The 26,340-nt window shown below is 42.3% G+C and overlaps 1 protein-coding gene across 1 annotated transcript; it reads right to left on the bottom strand.

Annotated features, from left to right (window-relative positions):
* Positions 1–488: 488 nt before the first annotated feature.
* Positions 489–11,110, bottom strand: LOC114437712 (uncharacterized). Its single transcript, XM_028408567.1, has 12 exons — positions 10,774–11,110; positions 9,333–10,190; positions 9,053–9,233; positions 8,664–8,803; positions 6,898–7,463; positions 6,414–6,687; positions 6,140–6,335; positions 5,376–5,560; positions 5,037–5,132; positions 4,559–4,723; positions 3,215–3,308; positions 489–2,090 (listed from the first exon to the last, which is right to left on the bottom strand). The coding sequence occupies exons 2-12, from the start codon at positions 10,156–10,158 to the stop codon at positions 2,027–2,029; spliced, it is 2,787 nt and encodes a 928-aa protein (XP_028264368.1). The 5' UTR covers positions 10,159–10,190; positions 10,774–11,110; the 3' UTR covers positions 489–2,026.
* Between the last annotated feature and the right edge of the window lie 15,230 nt (positions 11,111–26,340).

Raw genomic sequence — 26,340 nt, 5'->3', positions numbered from 1 at the left:
ATCAAAACATTTGTATGTTGATACAGATTGTGTATTCTTGAGGTGCAATTACCTTATCCTACTTTACTACAAACCTACAGCCTAAAAGTTTACAATAAAATACATTTTATAAACATTACATACGTACATTGTAAGGGGAAAAAACACATCAGTGTGAATGCCCAAAAAGCCTGAAACTGCCCAGGATCTTAAATCTCTTCTTAAATCTCATATTACAGGAACATAAAGGAGTATTAAAGGTAGGGTAGGAGATTTTGAGAACTCAGTCAGAGTCAGCCAGATTTTGAAAGTCTGGAGAAGAAGACACACGCCCTTTTCTCTCGGAGCTCACCCCGAAGCCACGCCTCCCAACCAGTCTGTGACTTTGGCCATCATGCACGTACCCCTCTGGTGCGCGCAGAGCGGGAAGAGAGTGACAACCAGCCAACTAAATGCACAACGGCGCCTCGCAGGATTGGCTGATGTTTTTAGCGTTTTATAGCTTCCACAGATGATTAATATTCTTCGTTTTAAAGCGAAACTGACAAACTAATTGGTTGCTATCGGAATGAGAATTTAATTTAACAAAAAGTGCATCAGAATGAAATCTCCTACCCTACCTTTAAGGAATATCAATATTGTGGGATTTGAACTGAGGAGTGGGTATTCAGAGAGGTCTCCTTACAGATGGCACATTGACATGATCGAACACAGCAATATTCAAACTTATGGCACTCTATCTGGCAACTGTAATTGTATGACTAAACTCTGAAACCATAAAAGGACCAGTGTGTATGATTTAGTGGCATCTTGTGGCGAGTTTGTAGATTGCAGCCGCAAAGCGGTGAAGCATGAGCAGAGATGTGGTGGCGGCACACACAGGAAAAGGGCCTTATCATTCAGAGCTAATGGTTGCTCCCTTTCAGAAACATCCACAGGAGCTCAGCTGCAATGACCTTTTACACTAATGCAATAAGCCCGCCGTAATCTAGAAATATAGTAAGACTGGAACTAAATGAACCCATTAATTACACACTGGCCCTTTAAAAATCAAACTAACTTCATCAAAATTGTCTGCATTTTTACAATAATTTACTCTTTTAGATTGCTCATACATGGCCCAGCCCCTCCCCTGAAAATATAGACATTAAATCTACAGTATTGATATTTATGGCTGCAGCAGAGATGGCAGTAATGCCCCTCTAATAAGTGAGGAATTCACTGATCAAATAAACACTAAGGTCAAAGGCACAGAGGAGGCATCTGAGACTTTAAAAAAGAAAACACATAATAGCTCTGAACACCAGGTAATCTCTTCATTCAACAAATCATTTCATCACAATCACACAGGCTTTCCTTGTAATTTTCAATTAAGGAAATGTAAACAGTTTGCTTGAAGCAAGCGTACAAAAGTGGTTACAGACACTCATCACAAGTTAAGAGACGTTCACATTTAAAGAGCGATCAAGCTCTCTGACTGACTGAAGTCTGAGACGGGCTATTATACAGCATGTAGCAAGGAATCAAAGCAGGAAGCTGAGCCAATTTTAGGAATACATAAGAGAGTGTAACAAATATTATCTCATTATAAAAGCCTGATGTTAAAACACTGTGTGCGTCCTGCATATACAGTATTTAAAAACACTCCTTCCCTTTAAATCTTCCTTTCCCTTAAAAGTAGTAACCAGCACTTTTCACAGGCAAAGGTTGTATCATTAATCCTTAGAAAAATATGTCATTATCTCAATTTTTAAAAGTAAGCTCATGAGTTGTCTAATTTGATGTCAGTGGTGCCGTGAAATGTTTCATCACGCACTGCACACACAGGATGCAAGAGGCATTGTTAACAATTACACGTACATTTCATCAGTGACACAGAGAAGGACACTTGAGGTGGCATTCCTCTCAGAACGGACACACAACCAGCTACGTATACGTCAAATGAGCCTCTGATTACCCCCGTCTCTCTCTGCTGAAGTCCTCACACACACACACACACACACACACAAGCACTTCCAGATGCAAACACATTGATTCAAAGCCTGGATTATAGATCTGACAGTCCCTCTGCGTGTTCATTCAGCTCCATGGTGTAGTAGTCCAGAGGACGCCTGAGAATACACACATTAACATTAAAAATTATTAGAAAGGGGCAGTAAGAGAGAAAAGTCTCTTTTTAAAAATGTTCAGACTGAAAATGTGGAGGAAAAAAACGTTGTACATGTTTAAACCTCAGCTTCAAATTGATGCGACTTTCAAGTCAAGAGAATCTAATCCAAAAAATTAAACCACTGATCAGCCGTCTACAAACCAAAACATTTCTTCTGTAGCGCGACTTGGTGCTCTGTCTTAACATTAAATATTTCCTGAATAAATTAATTACTAAGTAATATTTATGTCTGAATTGTTGGACATGGTTCTTTTTTCAGTTTCTGGCAGATCTGTCGGATAAAACCCCCAATTTTTAGGGCTGTACCCGGCCGGACCCTGTGGCTACCAGGTGCTCACATACGAGCCCCGACCCCGGGCCTGGCTCCAGGGTGGGGCCCAGGCTGTGCCATACCGGGCGACGCAATAGGCCTCGATGCCTCTTTCTTCATAAGGGGGTTTTGAACCACTCTTAGTCCCTCGGTATCCAGTGAGTGGGAAAAGTGGGTGTCTCTGCTTAGACTGCTGCACCCGCAAACGGGTTTGAATATAGATGGATTGGTTCTTTTTGTCTACTTTAAAGATCAGTGTGAAAACGTGCTTGTTTTGTATCATTTATGCCAAAATATATAAGATTATACATCTATTCAGACATGTATTGATCGCTGCAGAGGTAATATCACCTTTGATAAGTCAAGCTGTCTGTTTCTGATGTAGTGCAGCCGTTTATATGCTTTGAAATAAAACAGACTTTCGCTGAGCTCTCTCCATCCAATAAGAGTTCTGGGCTAACGACACACTGCATGAGATTAATGTTTTGTTTATCCCGTTTCACAGCCAATCAATCATGCTCCTGATAACAAACTCTCCTCTCAATTGGTTTATTTATCTGCAGCCTTCACCAAAAACTAAAACTCATGCACACATACTTCAAAATCCAACCCCAGAGGATGTAACACCGGTGGTGTTTTTCATGGTTAGACGTCACTATGCTTTTTTTTTTTTTTTTTTTTTTTTTTCCATAAGTGACTTGAAAGCAGCCATCAGTTCAATATGTTTGGTTGGGATAAAATGCAGGAATCCTCACCTCCTCCTGTAGAAATATGTGACAAGAGCAGCTCCCAGGCCCAGCAGCAGGAGGACTGCTACTATCAGCCCTATCTGTAAGCCCAGGGCAGATGCTAGGAGGGATTAAAAAAAAAGAGAGAGAGTGAGAAAGAGAGAGAAAGCTGTTACTGTTTACAGCACAATTCTTAAAAAAAGATAATGGACCAGTTCGAATATTGTGATGTGAAACTTTAAAATTGACATCAATGCATACATTTCTTGTCAAAAAAAGGTTTTGATGGGATGCAGAAAATTAAAGTTTTTGATTTCATAGTATGATATACAGCCTGATGTGTGTGTGTGTGTGTGTGTGTGTGTGAGTTTAAATGTTATAAACATATCTTTAATTTACTTGAAAACTCAAGCATGAATAAAACATGATTTTATAATCCTTCAGTGTTTGATTTGACCACTCTTAACACAACACTTAAATGAAAAAGACTATCAGCAATCAGCACCTGCACCGTGTAATTTTTCTCTTACACAAGAGTGCCTCAAGTGTTGCAAAGCTCTCAATTTATTCTTAATACTTCTAAGTTAGAAAAGTTTAGGTGAATGCTGTGTCAATGTTTTCATATATATAGAGAGAGACTGAACTTCTCTTTTCTTATGACCATGCATCAACAGACTGTTCTTTTACTGGGAAAATTAATGTTTTTTTCCACACTATAATAAGAGGCATAGTGGTTGTAGCTACTTGTTAGTTTTAATAAAAATCCATGTTGTTTCCAGCAGCTGGTGCCTTGATTGCACTCTCACAACATGATTCCTCAGACGGCAGCAGAGAGCGCGTGTTGTGTCTTTTCCAGTGGGATGTTGGCTTCAGTATCATTATTCTGTTACCTTATTTGAAGGTACATGAAGACAACAACACACACTGAAGCTGGCCTGTTTGTGGAGGTTTTAATAGGTAGTTCAAAAGGGTTAAATGTTTATACGGAAGGACATTTACTAGATCATCCATCAACACATGTAACAGGAGAGTCGGTATCCTGTGTCTCTGTGTAATACATGCATGGAGTAGTGATGGGTCTGACTATTAAAAAACAGCTAGTGCGGTATTTCTTGTGCAATACACCATATAAGCCACACGGTTGGGAGTAAGGTTAACACATTTGTTTCCAATCAGGATGTGTCTAGACACAGATTAAATTTTATGTGGGATTTTATGAACTAGTTTTTCTTTATTCAGTGTGTCTTAGCCCCCCAGAGTCCATTCTGACATCATGTATTTTCACAGCAGAGTACAGACTGTTAATTCATTGATTTAGCTGATTAGAATTAGATTCATTTTTCAGAGATACTCAAATCAGAAGGCTCTAACCTGTGCTCGTGTAGCGATCGGTGGTGGGAGAAGAACAGGCGTCTCCCTGCACAGATGAAGGATTCATGTGTGACGTCTGGATGATGAGGGCCTTCTGATGGTTTGACAGCGCCTGGATGTTCCCCCACACTCGCAGCCACCCAGACACGCAGGAAAAGTTAGCTCCTTAACCACAAAAGACAGATGAGTCACTACAGTGCTCAAGATGTCATTTTCAGCCCATTCTGCAAACCTACCAACCAGAACTGGCATATTTCACAAACATTACTAGATACATATGTGATGAATGATGTGGCAATTAAAGGGACAAAGCCACAGCTGAGCCTTCGGAGAACCTGCTGGCTTGCTATAGCAGTAATCTTTTGCTTCATATTACACTGGTAGAACTCATTGATTATTAGAAAACCACATTTTCCCTCTCAGTATGAGGCTGTCATTTCATGCAATACAACTGAAAAGGTGTGTAGAAGTGCCTTACCTTGAAGATACAATGCAGAAATGCCACAGTGGCACCTCTGCTCCAAATAGTCAGCCACCTCAGCGACCCTCTTCCCTTGGATTAGACCACTGCAGCCTACGGCAAATGGAGAAGTTGTTGTGTTATGATCATCTAACAAACTAATATAAACTATAAACTAAATTTTATCAGTGATTATATTAATGTCTCTACTTATAAACAGTTATAAAATAATGCAAGTAATCCCTTTGGTTGTTACGTCAGGGTCTGGAAAACTGAAACACACCATATTCTGTGTCAAAATTAGTCGGTTTGTAAATTGTGCCTAGTTTTAGCTGTGTAAACATTAGGATCCTGCACCTCCTGATGGCTCCTGCCAGTCACTGGACAGCGGTCCAAGGCAGAGGTCAATCTGACTCGAGAAGGCGGAGCTCGGACAGAGGTTGCCGCTGTGGGGGGTCGGAGAGGAGCTCGTCCACGAGGAAGGACTCCTCACCTCGCAGCATGAACACCTGCTGAGTGAGACAGGGCCGTCCTCCACTGACCTGCACGTAGTGTGTTTTAGGTTAAAATATATAAGGAACAAAAAGTCAGTGAGTAGAAAAATAATAATCCCCTTTAACTGATATGCACGTGTGATCGAGCATGAATATCTGACAGGTCGTGAGTCATAAAATGTGGCGTTTGTTGTGCGATTTGCACATTTTTTCCCCGAATTTTTAAGGAGGGATTGCGTCTAAACTGTTTTTAATGTAATGTAATAAAACCATATCCACAGAAAATGTGTCTAAAGAAATAATTTTTACTAAATGTACTTTTAAATGTCACAGTAGGAAAAAAAACACAGGTTTAAATAATTACACCTGTGCCTTAACTGCCACTTAAAGTCCATATATCCACTGTGGAAAAAGCCTGCTGGCATAATTATGGTCACGGTTTTGTCATGATATTCTCCTAGAAGGCCTGAAAGTGATTTAAGGTGTTCGAACATCTCAACAAAGCTGTAGCCTGGTTATCTATCAGTTAGAACAGAGAAGCTATGATTGAATCCTAAACCCAGCCTGTCACCATTGATGTGGAACATGCATGTCTATGTATGCTGTTTGGGTTCAGTGTGTGTTCACCTGAGAGCTGGTATCACTTGTCTCCCTCTAGTGGTGGACAGAGAGGCAAGCAGCTGTTGGCTTTCACTGAACACCAGCACATCTCTGAGGCTGGAGTTGGTCAGAGCAGTGCCAGCTCTGCAGACGCTGAACAGGTCATAGCACAGGACCACCGCTCCTCGTACTGGCACGGTGGAGCCCTCTGGGAAGGTCTGATCTATGCAGGTGGAGAGAGGAGCTGATGGTGTGAAAGGTTGTTCAAAGCAAGAGTTTTAGTTGAAGCCACTGCCCTCACCTGCGCCAGTGACATTTCCAACGACGTAAAATCCATCCTGGTCGAGAGATCCAGTCAAAGGGAGCGCAATGACGGTCCCAGTACGCCCCTGCTGAAACACCGAGAGCACCAGGCCCCGCAGGTCTGTCATGGGTGGCCCGTGCAGCTCCACAAAGGCCCTTTGCTGGCTGTGATTGGTCCAGTGGCCACTAGCCACCTCACTGATGACCACACCCTCGGGGGCTGGAGGAGGGCGGGGGCAGCTGTTTTCCCTCAGAGGGGTGGGTGGAGCCACCTAGAATAATTGGCCACATTGTGCCATATTAAACCTTTAAACATGATATGACATGCTTTTAATGAGACAGTTTGTCAGCTGTATCCTCAGTTTCTGGTCTAACAGGCTCAGTTGGTACAGATGCTAATTGGCAAGAAGCTGGACCCTGTGTCATTACCTGTTTAGTTTAAATGTAAATGTACTGTAAAATCCTTTCCCTTTTATACTCACTGAAAAAGCAGACAGGTCATAGGGGTAAAGTCCTCGACAGCGGCTGAGGGCCTCATCTCCAGGCAGAACATCTGGATCCTCCAGCAGTGGCAGCTGTCCAGGTGTCAGAGCTTTGCTCAGCTCCTGTGCCTCCCTATCTGATCCTCTCTGTCGATACACCACTGCATCCAGCAGGCCTTTAGTGGGGATGCCCCTCTGTGTTGCTGACGGTGGACCGAATGGGCTGCGGTAGAGTGCCACCGCATCCGGTCCATTCTGGATGGTGTTAGGGGGCAGTCGAAGCGATGGAGCCGGCACCAGCCTGTCACTGCCGAGCAGAAAGTATCCTTTGGCAGTGGTGAAGTGTCCACTTAGGCTGATTTCCCTATAGGGTTTGTTGTTGTGTGCGCTGAACAGCAGTATCCAAATGCCCTGCAAGGAGACTCTGCGTCCTGATGGGTGCCACAATTCGATGTACTCGCCGTCCTCGGCTGCGCCAGGTGTGTCGGTGTTCAGCTCGTTGATGAGGAAGTCGCTGTTGCCCCAAGGAGGGAGGTGAGGTGGTGAATCTGTCCCTCCAGGAATCACTAAAGCACAAAGGAAGGTGCTTCATAAATCATTTATTTTGGTTTAGAGTGCTATTAACTTGTCATGGAAAGCTGATAACTGAAGCTATAACATGGCAGTTGTTTGACTATTATCAAGGGAGGATATTACTCAACAATGCATTAATATTTCACACTAAGCATGCCCACATGGTGTCAGGCCAGCAACCCCTTTACTGAATGTCACTACAAGTTATTGTATGGGTGCCTCTCACTTTAAAGCCCAGACAGCCGAAGAGAGCAGCAAGGTCAAGCTTCAGGCTCTCCACTCAGCTGCTGTCAACATCTTACACAAGCATCACTGAGAGCCTGTTGGATTGTACACTGTAACAGGACAGTAAGATCAGCCAGAGGCACCAATCATTCAGATCATGGCCTGTTTTCAGTGCTTTGGTCAGGAAAACGTTACTGTGGCCAACATGGAGAGGCTCAGGAGGAGCTTCTTCCCACAGGCCATCCGGGTGCTCAATGGGAACACTGCTTGGGGGTACATCCTCTCTCCCTTCAAATAAAAAACAAAGGACTGCCGTACTCCATAAAACCAACTCGTGTTGTTTTTTTTAAACATACGTTTCTGTGGGGACCAAAAATGTCAGCTCCTATTAATACAGCAATTATCACCATTAGCAGTGTGACTGTACTGCATAATAACAAAATCTATCTTACACTGATCTTTGCTAAAAGGCTTTATATTTGACATCCTTCTGCTGCAGATAAATAAATAGACACATTATTATAATCGTATTATCACTCCACATTGTGAGCCATGGGGCTGATTGGCTCCTGAAAAGCTGATTTCTTTCAATAAAAAGACGATAACTTTCCATTTCTCCTAATAATGGTTCCTTTTTTCTGCTACTCTCGGTTCTAAAAATTGAAGTACTTGTTACAGGGATGTAGCTATTTCTCTCCCTTGCTGATGAATGACGAAATCTGAAAACTTCCCCAAGGTCAGGGCTGTGTTGCAAAGTGTATCTGTATTTATATAAGTAAACTTAAAATGTGTCTTATGATGAGATGACGAATATTAAAAATATTCTTTGAACTATTCGAGCAGCTAGATACACTGTATTATCCTGAAGTGGTAGCTCACTCACCACCAGACATATGGACTGTCTAAACAGTCCAAGAATCTATACATATACGTCTTAAATAATGCATGAAGCATATTGAAACGCTTACCGATACTGTGAGGACAGATTTTTGGCCAGGGGCATTGGTTGGGCAGCCCAGGAGTTTGTGGGGCCTCCCAGAAGATGCCAGGATCTCTGGACCAGGTCGCCACACCACACCGACTGAGATAGAAGCCGCCCTCTCTCAAACTGGCAGAGAAATTATGAAGAAATGCTGACATTTAGCTTGAAGATGACGTCTTAAAACATGCTCAGTATTTAAGAGAGATGTCAATTAAATGTGATGGATGAAACATGTGTGTGAAGAGGTGACCCTCAGCCAAACAAGGTCAACCAGTTGCACAACATCAGTGAAGTAACAGCTCAGCATTACTCACTCCAGTGACACATTGTGAAACGAAACCTTTGGAGTTAAAGGAAAATCTGAGAATGTCTTGCCTGTTGCTGAGCTGGTACGGCTGCCTGCCGGGGATGAGAGTCTCTGTGAGGTTGGCACTTGGCTTGTTTCCTGGTCCGGCAAACACAAATGCATCTAGAGGCTGTATTTGGCTCAAAGCACTGCCCACGGGGAAGTCTGTGGTTCTGCCACTGTAAACGGCCACTGCCCCAGACTCATCTCCTGAGAACAAGAAGAGGGACAAGTTTAAAGAAACAAATGTATGCATGAAGGAAATCACACATAAACCTCCAACGTGCACCAGGATGGTGAAACACTGACCTTTCATGTAGTTTTTTGCTATGGTCACAGAGATCAGCCCATTCCTGGCACTGTCCGAATCCACGTCCACTCCAACACTAACCCTGTCTGTCTTCCCATCCCACACTACCAGCACCAGAGGGCCTGCACCCGGCGCCTCAGTGAGTTCAACAAACCCGTCCACCTGCCCCCCGCCCAGCTTCAGCTCTGTGATCAACGGAGCGGTCGGTGCAGCGGCAGGTGGGGTGCAGTTGTTCCGCTGACCTGGGGAGGGCGAGGACACCTGAAAGCCCCACTGATCTTCAGACATCAGGCACCTCTCGATGGACTCATCCCCCTCCAGTGTTGTTTCATCCTCAACGAAGGCCGGCTCCCCTGGTGTCAGGATTTCAGCCAGGAACTCTGCACCCCCAGTTCGGCGAGTCATGTAGACCACGGCGTCCACCAGCCCAACAGATGTGACGTTCATCTTCTCGCTGTAGCGAGCAGCAGGTGTGTGGTAAAGGACGATGGCGTCTGGGCCGTTCTGGACCGTGTTAGGCGGCAGGAGGATGGCGGGTTTGGGAAGCATGTCCACCGAACCCACCAAGAAGAACCCCCGGTCATCTGTGCTGTGGCCTTTGAGGTCCAACACCTTGTAGGCTATATTTCCATTTCCATTGTAAAACACAAGGGTGTAGCCATCCAGTGACGCCCGCTGGCCGCTGGTGTGGTACAGCTCCACGAACTCCGTGGTGTCCAGTCTGGGGTTGTCGGCGTTGATCTCACTGATGATGAGGCAGGGGTCACCGCTGACTAAGACCAGCAGCAGGCAGAGACAGGTGACGCAGGCCAAACTGACCACCATGATGACTTCCAGCTTCCACAGCAGGGCCACTTCTGCAAAAACACAACACCACCAGCAGCAGCATTCCTCAGTGAAAACACACACACACAAAGAGGATGGATAAACAGCTTGCAGATAGCAATCTAATTTTATGTTTCCAGCTCGTATGATAGACCTTTGAGGGAAAAAAAACTCATAATATCATGAATGAGTCTATTTATTGTTCATGGTGACATTGGGAATGCACGTCTTCTGCATGAGTCATGAATTGTTGCGAAACACACTGGCAGCAGATGGGAACTTTGCATGAAATGGTGAAATGCTTCTGGGCTGAGCAGCTGAATGGACAGCTAGACTAAAATAACACTTTTTTTTAAAGCGTTTAGTTGAAACACATGATGCAACTTTCATCCCCGAAAAACCCTTCATAAAATCTTAGGTGTAAAAACGAGGCAGCGACTAAAACTTAACGCAGACGTCTTAAAGAAATGGTCGGAATGATCTCCCACATCTCGGGGCATTTATTCCGGTCACGGCCGTTCGGCTGTGCATGCATCTTTCCGTCGAAACAAAAAAAGCCTGTCAATCTGCTTCCTATCACCGCCACACAGAGTGCTAAAATGCGCAGAGACTTACCAAAAATATGTCGCTCCTCTTCGGCCAGGTATCGCTCGCCGGGCTCTGCAAACTTCTCAGCTGAGAGTGAAATCGTTAACCGACCGGAAATAATGCCACTAAAGTTTGTTTTCTGTCCTTCCCTCCGCCGCTCCCGTCATTGACAAAGCAGCACTTTCTCCCCCCGGACTGTGGGCGGTCAGACTGACTGAAGGGGGATGATGCCTGCCAGGGAAGCTCTCTCCCTCTCTCTCCCTCTCTCTCTCTCTCTGAGCCTCAGTGCACCATTCACACATCCACAGCTGAAGACTAACAGCAGCTAAAGTATGCAACTATAAAAATGTCTTCAACATTTGTGCATTTAAACTTAAAACCTCGAGTTCATCCAAAGGCTCCTTTAAAGACCTGAAGGGGGGGCCCCTGACCCCACTTTGAGATCCGGAGGAGTTCAAGTCCCGCCCAACATTAAGGTCTACAGCCTCTGTTCCAGGAGCTGTTAGCACACTGTATTTTATTGTTTTCCTTTAAACTTAATAAATAATAAATCTACACACATGTGCAGTAAATGATATTAAATAAAAAAAAGTTTCTGTTTTGCTTCTTTATATTTACTTTTGAATGGATTCTCCCATTTATAAACTATTCACTTCTATTTATCAGTAACTTTATGTCTCTATTTTTACATCCCCCTCATCCCTTCTCTACTTTTTTCTTTTGTTCTTCTTCACACTCCTCTTTTCATTCCTGTTTTAATTTCCACATGTTTGGAACAGATCAATCAATAAAGTTTTGAGAGGATATACATTCTGTCTATCAAGAAAAAATCACATTGTCACAACCATTTCATAAGAAGAAGTAAAAAAAAAAAAAAGATTATAATTCCAACTTTATGGGCATCAGTGTGTATATACACTACCGTTCAAAGGTTTGGGGTCACCGGGCCAGTTCTATAGCTTCTCTGATCAGCATAACAGTTCAGCTGTGCTAACATAATTTCACAGGAGTTTTCTAATCATCAATCAGCCTTTTTAACACGATTAGCTAACACAATGTATCATTAGAACACAGGAGTGATGGTTGCTGGAAAAGGGCCTCTGTATACCTTTGTATATATTCCATTAAAAATCAACCTTTTCTAAGTAGAATAGTAATTTACCACATGAACAATGTCTAGACTGTATGTCTGATTACTTTAATGTTATCTTCATTGAAAAATGTTTTTTATTTTTTTTTTATATAAAGACATTTTCAAGTGTTTCCAAACTTTTGAACGGTAGTGTATGTGTCATTGTCTTCTATTGGTTGAAACTTTAAAACTTCATGAGAAGTGAAGGCTGATTATGTAGATGGGGCATTTCATAACTTACACATATAAGCAAAACAAATATGTTCACAATAAATATAGTCCATTAAAATAATAAATAAATTAATTTCTTAGCCTCCTATAAAAGCAGAATTAAATTTTGCCACTTTTTTTTATTTCTCCTCTTTCTCTCAGAGCTCCTGTTAAATTTCCTCAGCTGAGGGCTGATATCCTGCGCGGCCTGATTAATGCGTGCCATGAGAATTAAAAGAATGTGTGCGAATTCATCGGTGTGTTACCTCACTGGTTTCAGCTCCACATTAATTACACACATTTTTTTTTGTTGCTTTCGAGCTTCCAGTGGAATCATTCGATGTCCAATTGACCACAGAAACTGGTTCCTTGGACACTATTATCGCATGAGACTTAGTTTCCAGGCTGAAAGTTTCACTTCTGTTTCCTGTGGCCAGGGAATTTATAATGTGACGTAAGATGTTCTTTTTGTTGTAGCTTGCATGTCTTCTGTGTAATATTTGTAAGTATGATAAAAATAGACATCCTTTAATCTTTAACTCACACCCACATACAGTTGTTGAGCCACACAGATGAGCCACTAACATGCAGGAAATGTGAAAAGGAAGGAGTTATAGTGTGAAATATAATAATGTGTATCACACATTTTGTCACCATAGTGTAAATTTTTTGTTGTTTCATCCTCACTAATTGAGTCTTTTTTTAACTGAATCACTCTGTTATTGACTTCCATGCACCACAAGATGGCCCCATAAGCACAGGGGTGTGTTTGAAGTAACCACATGTGTTCAGAATGAATGTGTCAGCTGAGGAAAATCAGCTAAAACTGCCTCTAATGACTGCGACTCCCTGAAGAAGAGCTGTTTATGTGAGTTTCTAATTCTTGTCTGATATTTTTGGTGCCTCTGGGTGTGTTCTGACAAATTAAAAGGTCAGTTCAAATGTTAACGATGTGTACATTTTGCTTATGGAGTGAGCATGTTATTGACAACACAGTGTTGGCCATTGAATTTCTGTCAAAACACTGCTCGCTTTAGAGGAGTCAATAACAAGCTGACAAGGTGCATCTAATTCATCGGGCTGCTTTGCTTTGATGACTCACTGCTTAGATGTCATCTGAGTCATCAGTGGTGGGAAATGCTCTTCCCCACAGATAATATGGAAAGATGCTATGTTATTACAGGAGAGGAATTTAATTAACATGAAAATTTAGAGCAGTTACATAAATGTGTTATATACATCATTTGTATGCTTGCTGTGTAAAAAAATACTCAGCAGAAAACACATTTTGATCTGGGATGAATGTGCTGTCATGTAACTGTTTTGATGGCGGTGAAGAGTGTGACAGCGATTGGATGTGATTGTTGAGTCATTTTGTCAGAGGAGAAGCGCGGCCAGAAACGTCCCAGACTCAATCATCAGACGCGTTTCAGAAGCAGCAGCAGCAGCAGCAGTAGAGGGATGCCTGAGAGGATATTTTCACCCACTGGGAGCCACTTCTAGACAGATTAAACGGCAGAGCACGCGCCGTCAAACAAAACCACAGAACATCCTGGCCCCCACGCTCCACATGGAAGACCACCTACTGCTGAAAGCAAGCTTTGCAGGCAGTGCAATATGAGTTTCCGCTCACATTAAAGTTCTGCATGAATGCAGATTAATTAACCTGAGGGACATTCAGACATTTCCATGTGTTGGATGCAAATACAGAATATAAACTACTGTTGTCTTTTTACTTTTGTTGTTTCGTTTTTTTTTTCTTCCTCTAGAAAACTTTCTTATAAAATCCTCTCAGCACATGAATGATTAGTATCTGAGTAAGAGGCAGGGATTTTCTGTTTGAAGCTCAAGGGCACTATTAGAATTGAATTGTGGAGAGTGCACTCACATGAAGGCTTCAGGAATTAAAGGATAAAACATGCTTTATTCTCCATTTCTCTTAATGGCAACTGACAGTATTTGTCCACTAAAAAACATGATGTTCCAAAATAAGTTCCCTCATTTGAGTATTAACATCAGTTTATATAGTTAACAGTGTGAATTAGTTTGAGTTCTGATGCTGCTTAAAGATGAATTTTTAGGGACTACTTTCAGCTGAGGATTGATACATATATTTGGTGGTTATGCATTAGGTGAATAAAATGCAATGAGTTGACGTATTTATGTGATGCCAGTTAAACCAATGATGTAGTTTTAGTGCACCTTACTCATTGATCATTTCATCAAAATAATAATAATAATGTACAGCCTGCAGCCTCAATAGTTTCTTGTCCAATCACCTTGATATTCACCTGTCCTGACTTGACCTCTCTATAATACAATACAATAAGGTGTAAGAGCCTTACTGTATATTAACACAGTGTCTCATCTGCTCAGACCAAAAACTGCTTTGCATGCTGCTGACCCTAAAAGCTTCCCTGGTGTGCCTCAAGCTAATTTTTCACCTCATTAGCCTGGACAGACATAAAAACTGGGACACTGGGAGGACAAAGCAGGCTTGTGTATATACCCACAGCAGGAAGACATGGGACAATGCACCAGAGACAGAGGCCATATTAACTAGAGTGTTTGTGCGTTACAGTTCTCAGAGGCATAATGAGTTAATGTGATAATAAAAAGGGCACCCATGTGTCCCAAAGACTCACGTGTGAAGAAGTGTTTCCACGTTTATGCATCGATATGTGATTCCACACACATGTAAGGGGTTAACCAGGAGGTGAGGGCAGGGTCTGGCATTGATGAATAATGTGGGCAGGTCTGTATTCTCTCCCCCTCCCCTTTCATTCTCACTCACTCTCTCTCCTTTCCTTCCTCCCTGTCTTGCAGGCACAGAGGAAGCTTTCTACAGCTTCTCTTCTTTTTCAAGAGAGCACCCAAAGACCCTCATCAGCATTCAGCATGCATCACCAGCTCACTGCATCCAATCACGTGCTCTTACCATACAGTGCACATTTGTGTGTGTGTGTGTGTGTGTGCATGGATAAAATCAGTGTAATGATGGGAGACAGGCAGAGACAGGCAGGGAGAATCCCTTTGTGTTGCCTGTGAATCCCCAAGGTCATGTACAGGCAGTAGTGAACACATCTGAGACAGGCACCAAGTGTGAGGCGCAGATGATATTCCAGGTCAGAGAGTGGGATCAGGTTTATTTTCTAGGTTAATGACAGCAATGGCAAGACCAATATGCTCCTCGCTGACCAGATGTGTGTTGGATTATTGATCTAAAGTGATGCTTCATCTCCCACCGCCAGTGAGAAAACCCTGGCAGTGCTCCATCTGAGCTTATTTTGACATGGTTAACTTTCTCCAGCGATATACATTCCCACATAATCTGCCGGATAATCCGAAAGAGTTAACTGCTTAGAGGGGATGAGAGGTGCCAGAGCAGGAGCTCGGCCCCAAGTTGATTTCTCAAAAAGATTGCGCTCATGTTTGATACCCAGTTCCCATGGCAACCGGCGACTGTGGCGTACCTGACCTACATATGTGACTGTATGTACACAAACACGTGCTAACCATCTGTTACCGGAGCTTTGTACAGCGGCTCGCAGGCACTTGGAGCGGCTGCTGAATGAGTCTATTGGTGATCAGAGCTTGTACAAACAGAGGAGCGATGAGATGCTGTCACCAGTTTTCAAGAGGCTGTCAATGAGTTGTGTCAACAATGGCTGCCAGTCACATTGAGGCAAGCAGCCCATCTGTGTTTACAATAGGAACTGTAAACACACAAGGCTATCATTATCAATATGTTGACATATCATTTCTGACAAGATGGACACACTTGTAAGTGAGTGGATGTGCTTTCATCTTTACAGAAGCCAAACTCCCTCTGTGTGTATAAACACACAGGTGACAAAATGATCATTCAAATTCATGTATTGATTTTTTTATTACATTCTTCATATGTATGAAATAACTTGAATTAAAAACAAAAAAAAAGTGGCACCATCCTCTCAGTAGTGTGGTCATGTACACGAGCTCCTTCGTTTGATGTATTTTTATAACCCCCGTCTGTAAAATTGCTTTTGTGCCACCATCCATCAGTCCACTTCACTGCACTGCAAAGTGGAGCTGGCTGATAGATAGTCAATAGCTGACGAATGAGAGGATGAAGATCGAACTGAACACAAGTGTCAGAAGTTACGACCAACACAGACCTGTGACACAGCTGACGTGCTTAGTCTTTATCCTGACACTTAATGACTGATAACATGTAGGACATCACATCTCTCATCCCAAACTAGAGAAAAAGAAAAAAAGTAGTTTTTAAAATCAAAACACCAACAATATCACTTGTGAACTGCATCAATAAGCCTTAAATTAACAGTTTTCTTCACCACCAACACAATGTAGGGCAGCAGGGTTGTCCAATAACCGGAAGGTCGGCGGTTCGACCCCAGCTCCTCCCTAGTCATTGTTGTGTGTCCTTGGGCAAGGCACTTTACCCGCATTGCCTCCAGTGCACTCACTGGTGTGTGAATGCTTATGAATGAATCGGCAGTGGTGTGGCTTACCACTGCCACTATGTGAATGTGGTGTGAATGAATAATGCATCTCAATGTAAGTGCTTTGAGTGCCTGCCCAACAGAGCAGAAAAGCGCAATATAAGACCAATGAATTATTATTATTAATATTATTATTATAATTTTTATTTTATTTTTTATTATTTACCAACATGGCCAAAAAAACGAAAACACTGAGCTTAAAAATGTCAATTTGGGTCAAAATAAGCTCTTTCAGACAGTCATGTGATCGTGCCTGCTTTAAAAATAAAGTGAGTTGGGGATGTGTGAGTATCACTTCGCATTTGAGGGCTAAAAAGTCAAAACAGCTGTGATCCACTTGTGTGATCCTTTCTCTTTATCTGTGCGTATTCTTCTCAGGATGCTTTGGCCCTGTCTTCTCTGACGTGCGTTGTAATCCAAAATAGCTTCTTCCATAGTTCTTCTCCTCTTCATCTCTTCTCCTCCGTGCTTCATCGATTCTGTGTGTAGAGAGGGCATGGGACAGTGTTCCCCTGTGGGGCATTCTGGGTAATAAATCTAATTTCTGTCTACATGTGGAAGCTCATGGGATGGTTCTGTCCCACTTTTTCACCCAGACAAATTTATCCACAGAATGGTAGGAAAGTGGGCCAAAAAAAAGTAGCAGAGAGGTGCACCAAATTAAGTATGCTTTGCAAAAACCAGCTCTGAACCTTAAAACAGCAGTGACTTCAATTATTAATAAACCAACATCCACTTCAAGACTAATTCTGAGTAATAAATTCATGATTCAACTGCAGGATACAGCTCCTAAAATTATGATTACATTCTGTGTAATGGCATTAGCATTCAGCACCTGCATGTAGTAAAGGAGGAACATTAGGCTGCTTACAATGATCTATAATGTGTGTTTTTTCTGTGTAATATCTTCACATAGACGTAAGGTAAAACAGATTTCTGAGAGGCATAATCATACTTTGCAAAGCTGGTATGGCTTTGTGTTGCTTCATAACAATATGTAAGTGTCGTGGTTACATCTTCACTTTCTTCTCCTGGAGCTTGTTTCACATCTTGTGCTGTTTAGCAGCCTGCTCTCGTGGGAACCCTCCTGCCTGAATGCGTCACAATAATAATTAAATATGGAATTTATAGTCCGGGGAGCGACCGTTTCTGAGGGTTCATTAAGTTTTAATGGTTTTCCAGAATGGGAAAGAGAAATTATGTAAGGAAAGTACATCACACCATGCACAGTACGTCACACACAGAGTAGCACAAACAGTGTTAGGTGACCTGCTAAAGTCTCTGCACTCTGACCTCGACACCTCATGACAGGAATGCACCAACAGAGTCGGAGGTGTCTTCATGTCTCTTCTAAAAGAAATTCTCTCATGTTTTCATTTTAGACGCTGCTCCTTTCCTCACAGTTGCCCATATAAGATACAGACCCTGCACCCTGCGTGCTGATACACTATGTATGAGAAGCTACCACAATTAGCTTGGAAAGCCTTCTCTTTCTCCCCAAAGAGCCTTTTTTTCACCCTTTCATCTCTCCATTCGTAACATGAGCAAGCTATTTTCTGACTGAATACCTCCGGAAAAACAACAAAGACAACCTTCTTTTGTCAGGAGTCTTTTGTGGTGCTGAGGATGAGCTGGTTGACTTGGCACTTGGATTAATCTCACTAAAATATCTTCTAACATTTCCAAGCATTTCCAGCATGCCATGTGATGTTATTTATCCTCCCACAGTTGTCACCTTTTTCATCCAGAGTGGTAGTCTTGACACGTCGAGACCATGTCACTTAAAAGCCCACTGTGATCAATAGGTGTCTGTGGATGTCTGCATGAACAAATATAGCCCTTCTTTAGAGAAGCATGTTTGCAAAATGTTGCCACAGCCTGGAGAGAATGTATCAGGGGTGATTTGTAGTCATTTTTAGTCTGTTATATGTTGGAGCCTTCTCGCCTCCTGCTCATGATTATTTCGTGAACATGAAGAGGAAGCGCACAATTCTTTAAAAAAAAATCTGTGAGCAGTATGGAGGCATCCATCCATTGTGTTTTTCTCATCAATGATGAAAAGAATTTTGATATAAATAACTGATTTACTATTGAACAGTTGAAGGGAGAAAGTATTTATTCTGCACTGTGTTATCATGCAGTGTGTGTTCACATATATAGAAGTGTGTCCCTAACATGAAGTCTTCATTTTCAGTGTTTATTACTTAATAATGTGATTTTCACAAGTGTTTATGTGTTAGGAAGTTTTATAGAAAATCAAAGTAATTCGAGGATACTTAATGTATTAAGAAGTAATTTCATTGTGGCAGATGAGATCAGTTGTTTTTCTGCTCTCTGGAGACAGCTCCGGTTGGTACGAGATGGTCATAAACTCAGACTAAGGACAGCAGCACCTTTGACATGATAAAAGCCAGATTCTAAAGGAATGTGTTTTTCTCCTGAGTGCTTCATAGAGCCCAGTTTATGACTGACCCCTGACCAGATCTGTCTCACAAGTATGACAGACCTGGGCAAAGCACGGCCCATGGACTGTGCAGACAATATTAAACAAAGGCAGCAAAAGTCAGCTGTTGAGCACGGCATTACCGGTAACGTCTTCCCAACCCTCCTTGTCTCGTCCACGCTGCTGTACTGCGTAATCCCATCTAATCTCTGGAGAGACACGCATGTGCGACTATGCTGAAATGTACGGTAACGCACACAGAAACTCTACGCATTCAGATGTTACCGCGGTGCATCCAGCCGACATATTTCATCGTCATCTGCTCTTAAAGAGCTCAGATCTTGCCCGACTTTCAGAACTCTGGGATTTGCTACTTTAACTTTGACTTTAACTCTAATGGTTTTCTTCTGTAAACATATCTTTACATCATCTGTGCTGCTCTGCACTGTGTGCGTGTGTTTCAACATACAACCAGCACACACTCAGATTAGACATGGACACACACAGAGAGGACAGAGGAGTAACCAGTAAATGACAGCAAAAGATTCTTACAATGATGAAAATGTAACAGGAGCATATTTATAAAGGTAGATACTAGAAATAAAGGTAGATGCCCCCTGTGGGCCGACAGGCAGGAACGCCCCTAGGGTATATCAATGTGTGAATTCCATGTCTAGTTGTTGTTGCTGTGTGGTTGTTGGTTGTTGTTGGTTCTGTTCTTGTGTTGTTCTTGTTTGGTTCTTTGTGTTGCAACAACCCAGAGCTCTGTTAGTGCGACTCAGAACTTGCCTCATTGTTTGATAAACTGTAATGTGAGACCAGAAATTATCTGCTTCTTCCTCATCAAAAAACTCGGGGAGGTGATCAGATGAAACAAGGAAATTTCCCCTCAACACAGTACAGTAAAATATTCCACTCCAATCACCACCAAGGTATTAAACCCTGAAGGTTAAACTGCTTTACCAGACTCCGGCCCCAGGCTTCAGGCTGTCAGCAGAAATGAATCGATTGTTAAGTCTGACTCCACTGCTCTGATGACAAGCGTCCTGATTGGCCGTCACCCCGGGAATATTGTTCACAGCTGCAGCTGTGATTGGACGCCGCCACCCCCTGCGCTGAAAGTGATCACAGCAGGTTTAAGAATATTGAAGGCTGCTCAGTCCTCAGTGCCTACAAGGTCACAGGCTCCTGAGCCTCGCCGTTTGCGTGGCTGCATATTCAATCACTGCTGCCTAATGAGTTGTACAAATGTAATCATGTAGAAGGTTATTTAGTTCACCACAGGTCCTCATTAGAGTGTGAGGAGGAGAGAGTGTACTCCATCAATTCACAACAGCTAAACACACACCAGCTACAAAATCAGCCTGTCAATCACTTCCACATGGGCTCACTGGTGTGTGTGTGTGGTCTTATGTTGTTGGTTATTGTAGTCACAGTGATCTATTTTTACTTTATTCACATTCTTTAAGTCCAGTTCTAATGCAGATGTGTCATATCACTTTGTGTGTTTGTTGTGTTGCCTACAATGAAAGTTGCCTCTGCATATTCATGTTGTTCATATTTTGTTAAACAAATCTGTCATCTCTGAACCTTTTCGCATGTCTTGCTGCACGGTGCTGCTGTTTATTTATTTAAAGGTTTTGCTAAAAAGGCTAATTTCCCAAGTGAAAACAGGCAGCTTGCATTGTGTGTGTTTGTGTGTGTCTGCTTGTACGTGCTTATGTGGATGATTACCATTGTCCCAGGAAAGGCCATGTGTAATATGGTTTGACAAATATGTACTTACAAATGCAAAGGCCCACAGTTATTCTCACATTCAGTTTTTTTAGAAGTCAGTGTTTTTGTGGAATTGTTGTTTTGTTGGAACTTTAGCCCCTTTAGTTCTATTTTGAAAAGTGTTCTTGGGCTCAATGAACACCACTTATCTGGTGCTAGGTTGCCATGGCAACTGGGCAATCAGAGTCCCTCAGGCATCTTCTTTTTCCAGAGTCAATCAGATCTTCCTCGGTGATCCCTAAATGTTCCAGGCCACCGGGAAAATGTGGCCTCACAGCACGGCTAAGATGTTCCCTGAACCAAAGGAAGATGCTCTGTGCGAGGGGGGACACACACCCCAGTCAGCTACCATCCACCCCAGTCTGCAGACCTGAGTCTTATAATAAACAATCAGATATGTCAATTTGAGCTGTTCCTTCCCTGTTTACATGCAGTTTCTTTGCTGTCCCAGTGGACCCTGAGAGACACAGCTGGCTTCAGACTTCTGTTCCAACATACAAATACAGGCGCACACTGCTGCACTGAGGGACGAGGCTGCTCATTGCATCAGGGAAATCAATTGTCCAGAAGAATAACACTGTGCTGCAGATGAAAATCCTGAGGGTGTGTTGGGGGAATGAACACACACACCTTTGGGGATTATTCCTCGATCATCATCCTCATCCTCATCCTCATCTTTCTGTCACTTAACCTAAAAATCAATTCAAAACCTGAACACTAGAATGGATCCTAAAATATGCAGTCAATATTGACATTACCACATTTGCAATGATACACATCAGTTACGTCATCATGTTTGGTCTCTACAGACGTATGTGTTTCCATCACATATGTCTTTGACATATTTATAGTAGCTCATCAGAATTGAAGCTATGAGCCTGCCAAGGACAGATGGCAGGTCCTCTGTAAGCCACAGCTTTTCAATAACCAGCATGACATAAAGAGCACAGACTGAGGGGGGGAGAAAAAAGAACATGACTGGAAATAATAGGTAAAAGATAAAGCACGCACATTCAGCATATGGAGCATTGTGAAGCTGGAAAGAGAAACAGGTTTGATTCACACATCTAAAGCTCAGAGGGTCACGTATTCACCTCGCTGAGTCCCTTTTTTTAAACCCTACTTAAGTGAATTTCCGACTCCCTGTTTAGATTTCCTGGCTGGGAGTATTTCTGGTCTTCTTTTAATAACTGCCAGTTTAGATGTGATCCATCTTTAGCAATCCAGACTGGAGCATCTGTGATGCTGCTGATGATGTAAGAGCTTCAGTGGGCTATGAACCAGCCTCTTGGCATTTTCTCACTGACAGGAAGGCAAATATCACACTTCATATGAATTGTCAATAAAAAACTTTCGCAGCCTTGTTACTATTTGTCTTTTCATAACAGGAATAAAATGTAATTCAAAAGGAGCAGTGCCAGCTTTTCATCTGTGCATTTTAGAGGCTACAGCTTCCCCGCTTTCTCCCCTGCCTCCATTGTCATTTGAAGATAAGAGAGAGGCAATTAATGAGAGGTAAGTCTCAGACTGGTAATAACAGACCGGCCTTCAGTGTCAGAGCTCATCTCCCCCCCCTGCTGCAACTCCAAACGGCTGCTTGTTTGATGTCCTTCTAATGTCATCGAGGATTTGTGTAACATTTGGCTGCCTATTCAGCTTCGGTATGCTTATTCTTATGATGAGGATGTGAGAAATATGGAGTATTATAATAGTATTTCTTCATTCCAATCATGACTTTTGTTTTGTTTTTGAAAATCTCACAAAACAAATACCTACATGGAGAATCCTTTCTCTCCTGACAGAGCTACCTCCACATGCTCAGCTTTGTTCCACTCCTTCTTGCTTGCCTGCATCCAATTCACTGATCAGGGCAGAACTTAATATTGTACTTTTTCCCAGAGCAGAACAGATGCATGCAGGCGATTGATGTTATGCACCCAAAGAGACACATGAAACAGCAGCAAAGCCTTCCCCTAACACCCCATTTTCTGTCCCCTTTTATTCATCCCTCCTCACTTCACATAACAACCCCCCCCCCCTTCCCAATTCCAGGATCTTTAAGTAGGTCTGACGTAGTTGTATGGGAAGAATGACGCAGATGCATTCATGGGAGTAGGTGGTGTAGTCCTCAGGAGAGAAATTAGATGGAGAAGGGGGGAAGTGGCAAAAGGGGGACCGAGCAAGAAGGCAGAGAGAAGAACAAGAAAATGAAAGGAGAGAAGGAAATGGGAGTGGAAAGGAGGGGGTGACAGATGAAGAGGGGAATGTGAGATGGGACAGATTGATGAATGAATGTTTGTTCGTGCCATGGCGAGGCAAATGCCAATTTACTACACCAAGAGAGTGTTTCAAATTAAAGTGATGTTTAAAAAGTGGCTGGAGGGGGGGTTCCACTCAATTCAAAGCTCGATTCAAAGCTCCCCCTTGTTCTCTGCTTCAAGTCCTGCCTGAGTGGAGCCTGAAAAACACCTAAATTAACTCAACAAATTAAGTAACCATTAATCTGAGAGTGATTATGTGCAGGTTGCCAAAATACTGTGCATTATACTGTAACCAAACAACAGTTTTAAGCTTGTTTTGGAACAACATTAAGCAGGTTTTTAGGCTTTGAAGGTATCCAGAGAGCAGTGACCTCACAAATATTTCAATTTTGAAGAGCTGAAAAATTAAAAGATATACTAACACCACATCCAGACATTAACCTATTAACTACACCACTGCCTGTAATATATTATATGTATAGACAAGATCATTGTGTGTTTAGAGGGTGTTTATCTCCTGCTGACAGAAGTGTAACCACCATATTTAAAAGATTTAACTGATGATGATGATGATGATGAGGAGGAGGAGGAGGATTGCAACAAAGCGCAGCAGTGCTTCATTCCCTCCACAACATGAGCGTGCAGAGTCTCATCAGGACAGCATGAAAACACAATTATCCCATTTTGCAAAGTGTTCCAACTGTCCTGTGCTAATCAGTGAAGTATGAAATGACAGAAAAGGCTTTAAATAAGCTATGTTGCACATTACTCACATCACTAAGCTGTACACTGCATGTTATGGAATTTCAGATGGACAGCTGTGAAGAAAACCTGATGCATGCAACAGAAAGAAACACTTATGAAGAAAAGGAGGAAGCCACCATAGTGCGCCCCAGCGAACTCCACCCTCAGGTCTAGTCTGTCTAGGCAAAGTACAATGCCCTTTTTCCATTGGTGATATTTCATGGATTGTATTCACTCGATCCTCCACGTCCCTGTCCTCACCTGTAGTCACATAATAGGTAATGACTGAAAGAATGAGATCATAAATACAAGCAGAAAAATGGAGTTTCTCTCTTTTAGGATGGCTGGCCTTATTCCATGAGATTGGATTAAAAATTTGGAAATCCAGGAGGGGCTGGATCCACACAGAGAGGAGCCAGATCAGGTAGTTTAGAGACTTAGAGGCCTATTCTATGAACCACTTAAAAGAGGGAGCAGAACCTCCCATACCTCCTCGTCTTTCCTCCAGCTCTTCTTAATGGGATCGTAGGTGAGACAGGAGGAATGGGAGGTTTTATGACATTGAAACACAGAACTAAATACTCACTTTTCCATCTTGTGGCAGAAAGTGGAATTACAACATGGCTAGCTGGTTAAACTAAAACATGTTAAAGGTAGGGTAGGACATTTTGAAAACTCAGTGAGAGTCAGCCAGATTTTGAAAGTAAACACACGCCCCTTTCTCTCGGAGCTTACCCCGAAGCCACGCCTCCAATCACATGGACGCGCATTACCTGAAGACGAGCTGTGGTCTGTGACTTCGGCCATCATGCAAGTACTTCTCTGGTGTGCGCAGAGCAGGAAGAGAGTGACAACCAGCCAACTCTCTATGCAGGGGAGCCTCGCAGGATTGGCTGATGTTTTTAGCATTTATGATTAATATTCTTCGTTTTAATGAGAAACTGCCGAACTAATTGGTTGCTATCGGATTGTAAAGAGAAGTTACACTAATTTAACAAAAAGTGCATCAGAAGGAAATCTCCTACCCGACCTTCCATTTTAATACACTGGATTGCATTGTCCAGCTCCTCTAATAGTACATGGATGTTTTTATGCATAAAGAAAAGAGTTAATGAAGCACACACTGAAACTATTATACATAGTGTAAAAGGCCACATTAGCTTTCAAAGGGACTATGATGCTTTGTACTGTCAGTACCTTGGAAGAAAATGTTCTGTGGATTATTATCACAACAGTGATATGAGTAGGTTTGCACAGGACAAAATGAATATGCTCTCAGCAGACAATACTTCTGATTCCATTCATCATACTCATTTAACAATGCAGCAGAACACAGAGTGTGCCGAGGAGAGAGGAGAGGAGGCTTGGAGGGAACCTTTTATACACTGCTAGGCAACCTCAACTTTAAATCTGTTGATTGACAGTGTGTGTGTGTGTGTGTGTGTGTTTTACTCCGACACTTTCTGTGGTGGACTTTCGTAACGTCCAACACGCTCTTAATGCTTGCTCGAAATGCACCACCTGTAGTGTTATGAATGAGAAATGGCTTCAAATGTTTACAACCAGACATGCTTTTAACTTCTAAATTGCTCCCCTGCATTGCTCCATCTGTTCCGATTTGGGCCAGCTTCAACCAAGGCAAAGCCAGTGCAGTCAAACAGGCCAAAGTACTTTAAGAACGATTAAAATTTAAACTCTTTTTCCTGTTGCCTGCCATTGTACAAACATCCCGGCTTTCAAGAAATGCTTACGCAATGTGACAAAATTTAATCAAGCTCTGAGTGTGTTGTGTAACAAGGATAAAACAGAACTTCAGGACATATTGTAATTATATCGGAGGGACGTCATCCTGACATAGAGGGCATAATGGGTCATTTGATACTTAATCAGGTGCTGTTAATGCTTTTATTATATTATATTGACTGAGGGCATTCTCTGATTACAGACAGCTCTGGTCTGATTGCTGTAGGAGGAGCAGTGAGAAATGTTCATGTGAAACTTATGTAATCAATAGGTGAAGGCTAAGGTTCTCAACACTGGAAAACAATAGCAGAAGAGTATATAAGACAGTGAGAAATATGATAACATATCATAGTTTGGCAGGATAAACTTGCTATTTGCACTATTTATGTATTTATGAATGGGGAAGCCCATCATATTGAACAGCAAGTTATGTTATATATGGATATTTGAGCTGACCACAGTGAATGTGTACAATCTGACATCCTGGGATACCTTCCTGTAAATATCTCACATCTTTACAGTAAAAGGCAATAAAATGCCTGACAACAAAACAAGAAGGAGCCAGGCATAATCCGGATTTAGATCACTGGCGCATCCTTGGTGTTTAAATAGTTAAAACACCCACCCTTCATGGAAGAAGTCTATTAATATCTCCTCCTCTTCTTCACTTTCTCATGTGCTCGATCTTAGAGAGCTGAATCTTAGAGAGAAAGCTGTCGCAGATATATTTGTTATTATAATAGACACTTGACTGGATTCTTGCTTTCTCAGACTTTCAGT

The sequence above is a fragment of the Parambassis ranga genome, chromosome 6, assembly GCF_900634625.1.
Source record: "Parambassis ranga chromosome 6, fParRan2.1, whole genome shotgun sequence".
NCBI lineage: Eukaryota > Metazoa > Chordata > Actinopteri > Ambassidae > Parambassis > Parambassis ranga.
This window is presented reverse-complemented; position numbering and strand designations above follow the sequence as displayed.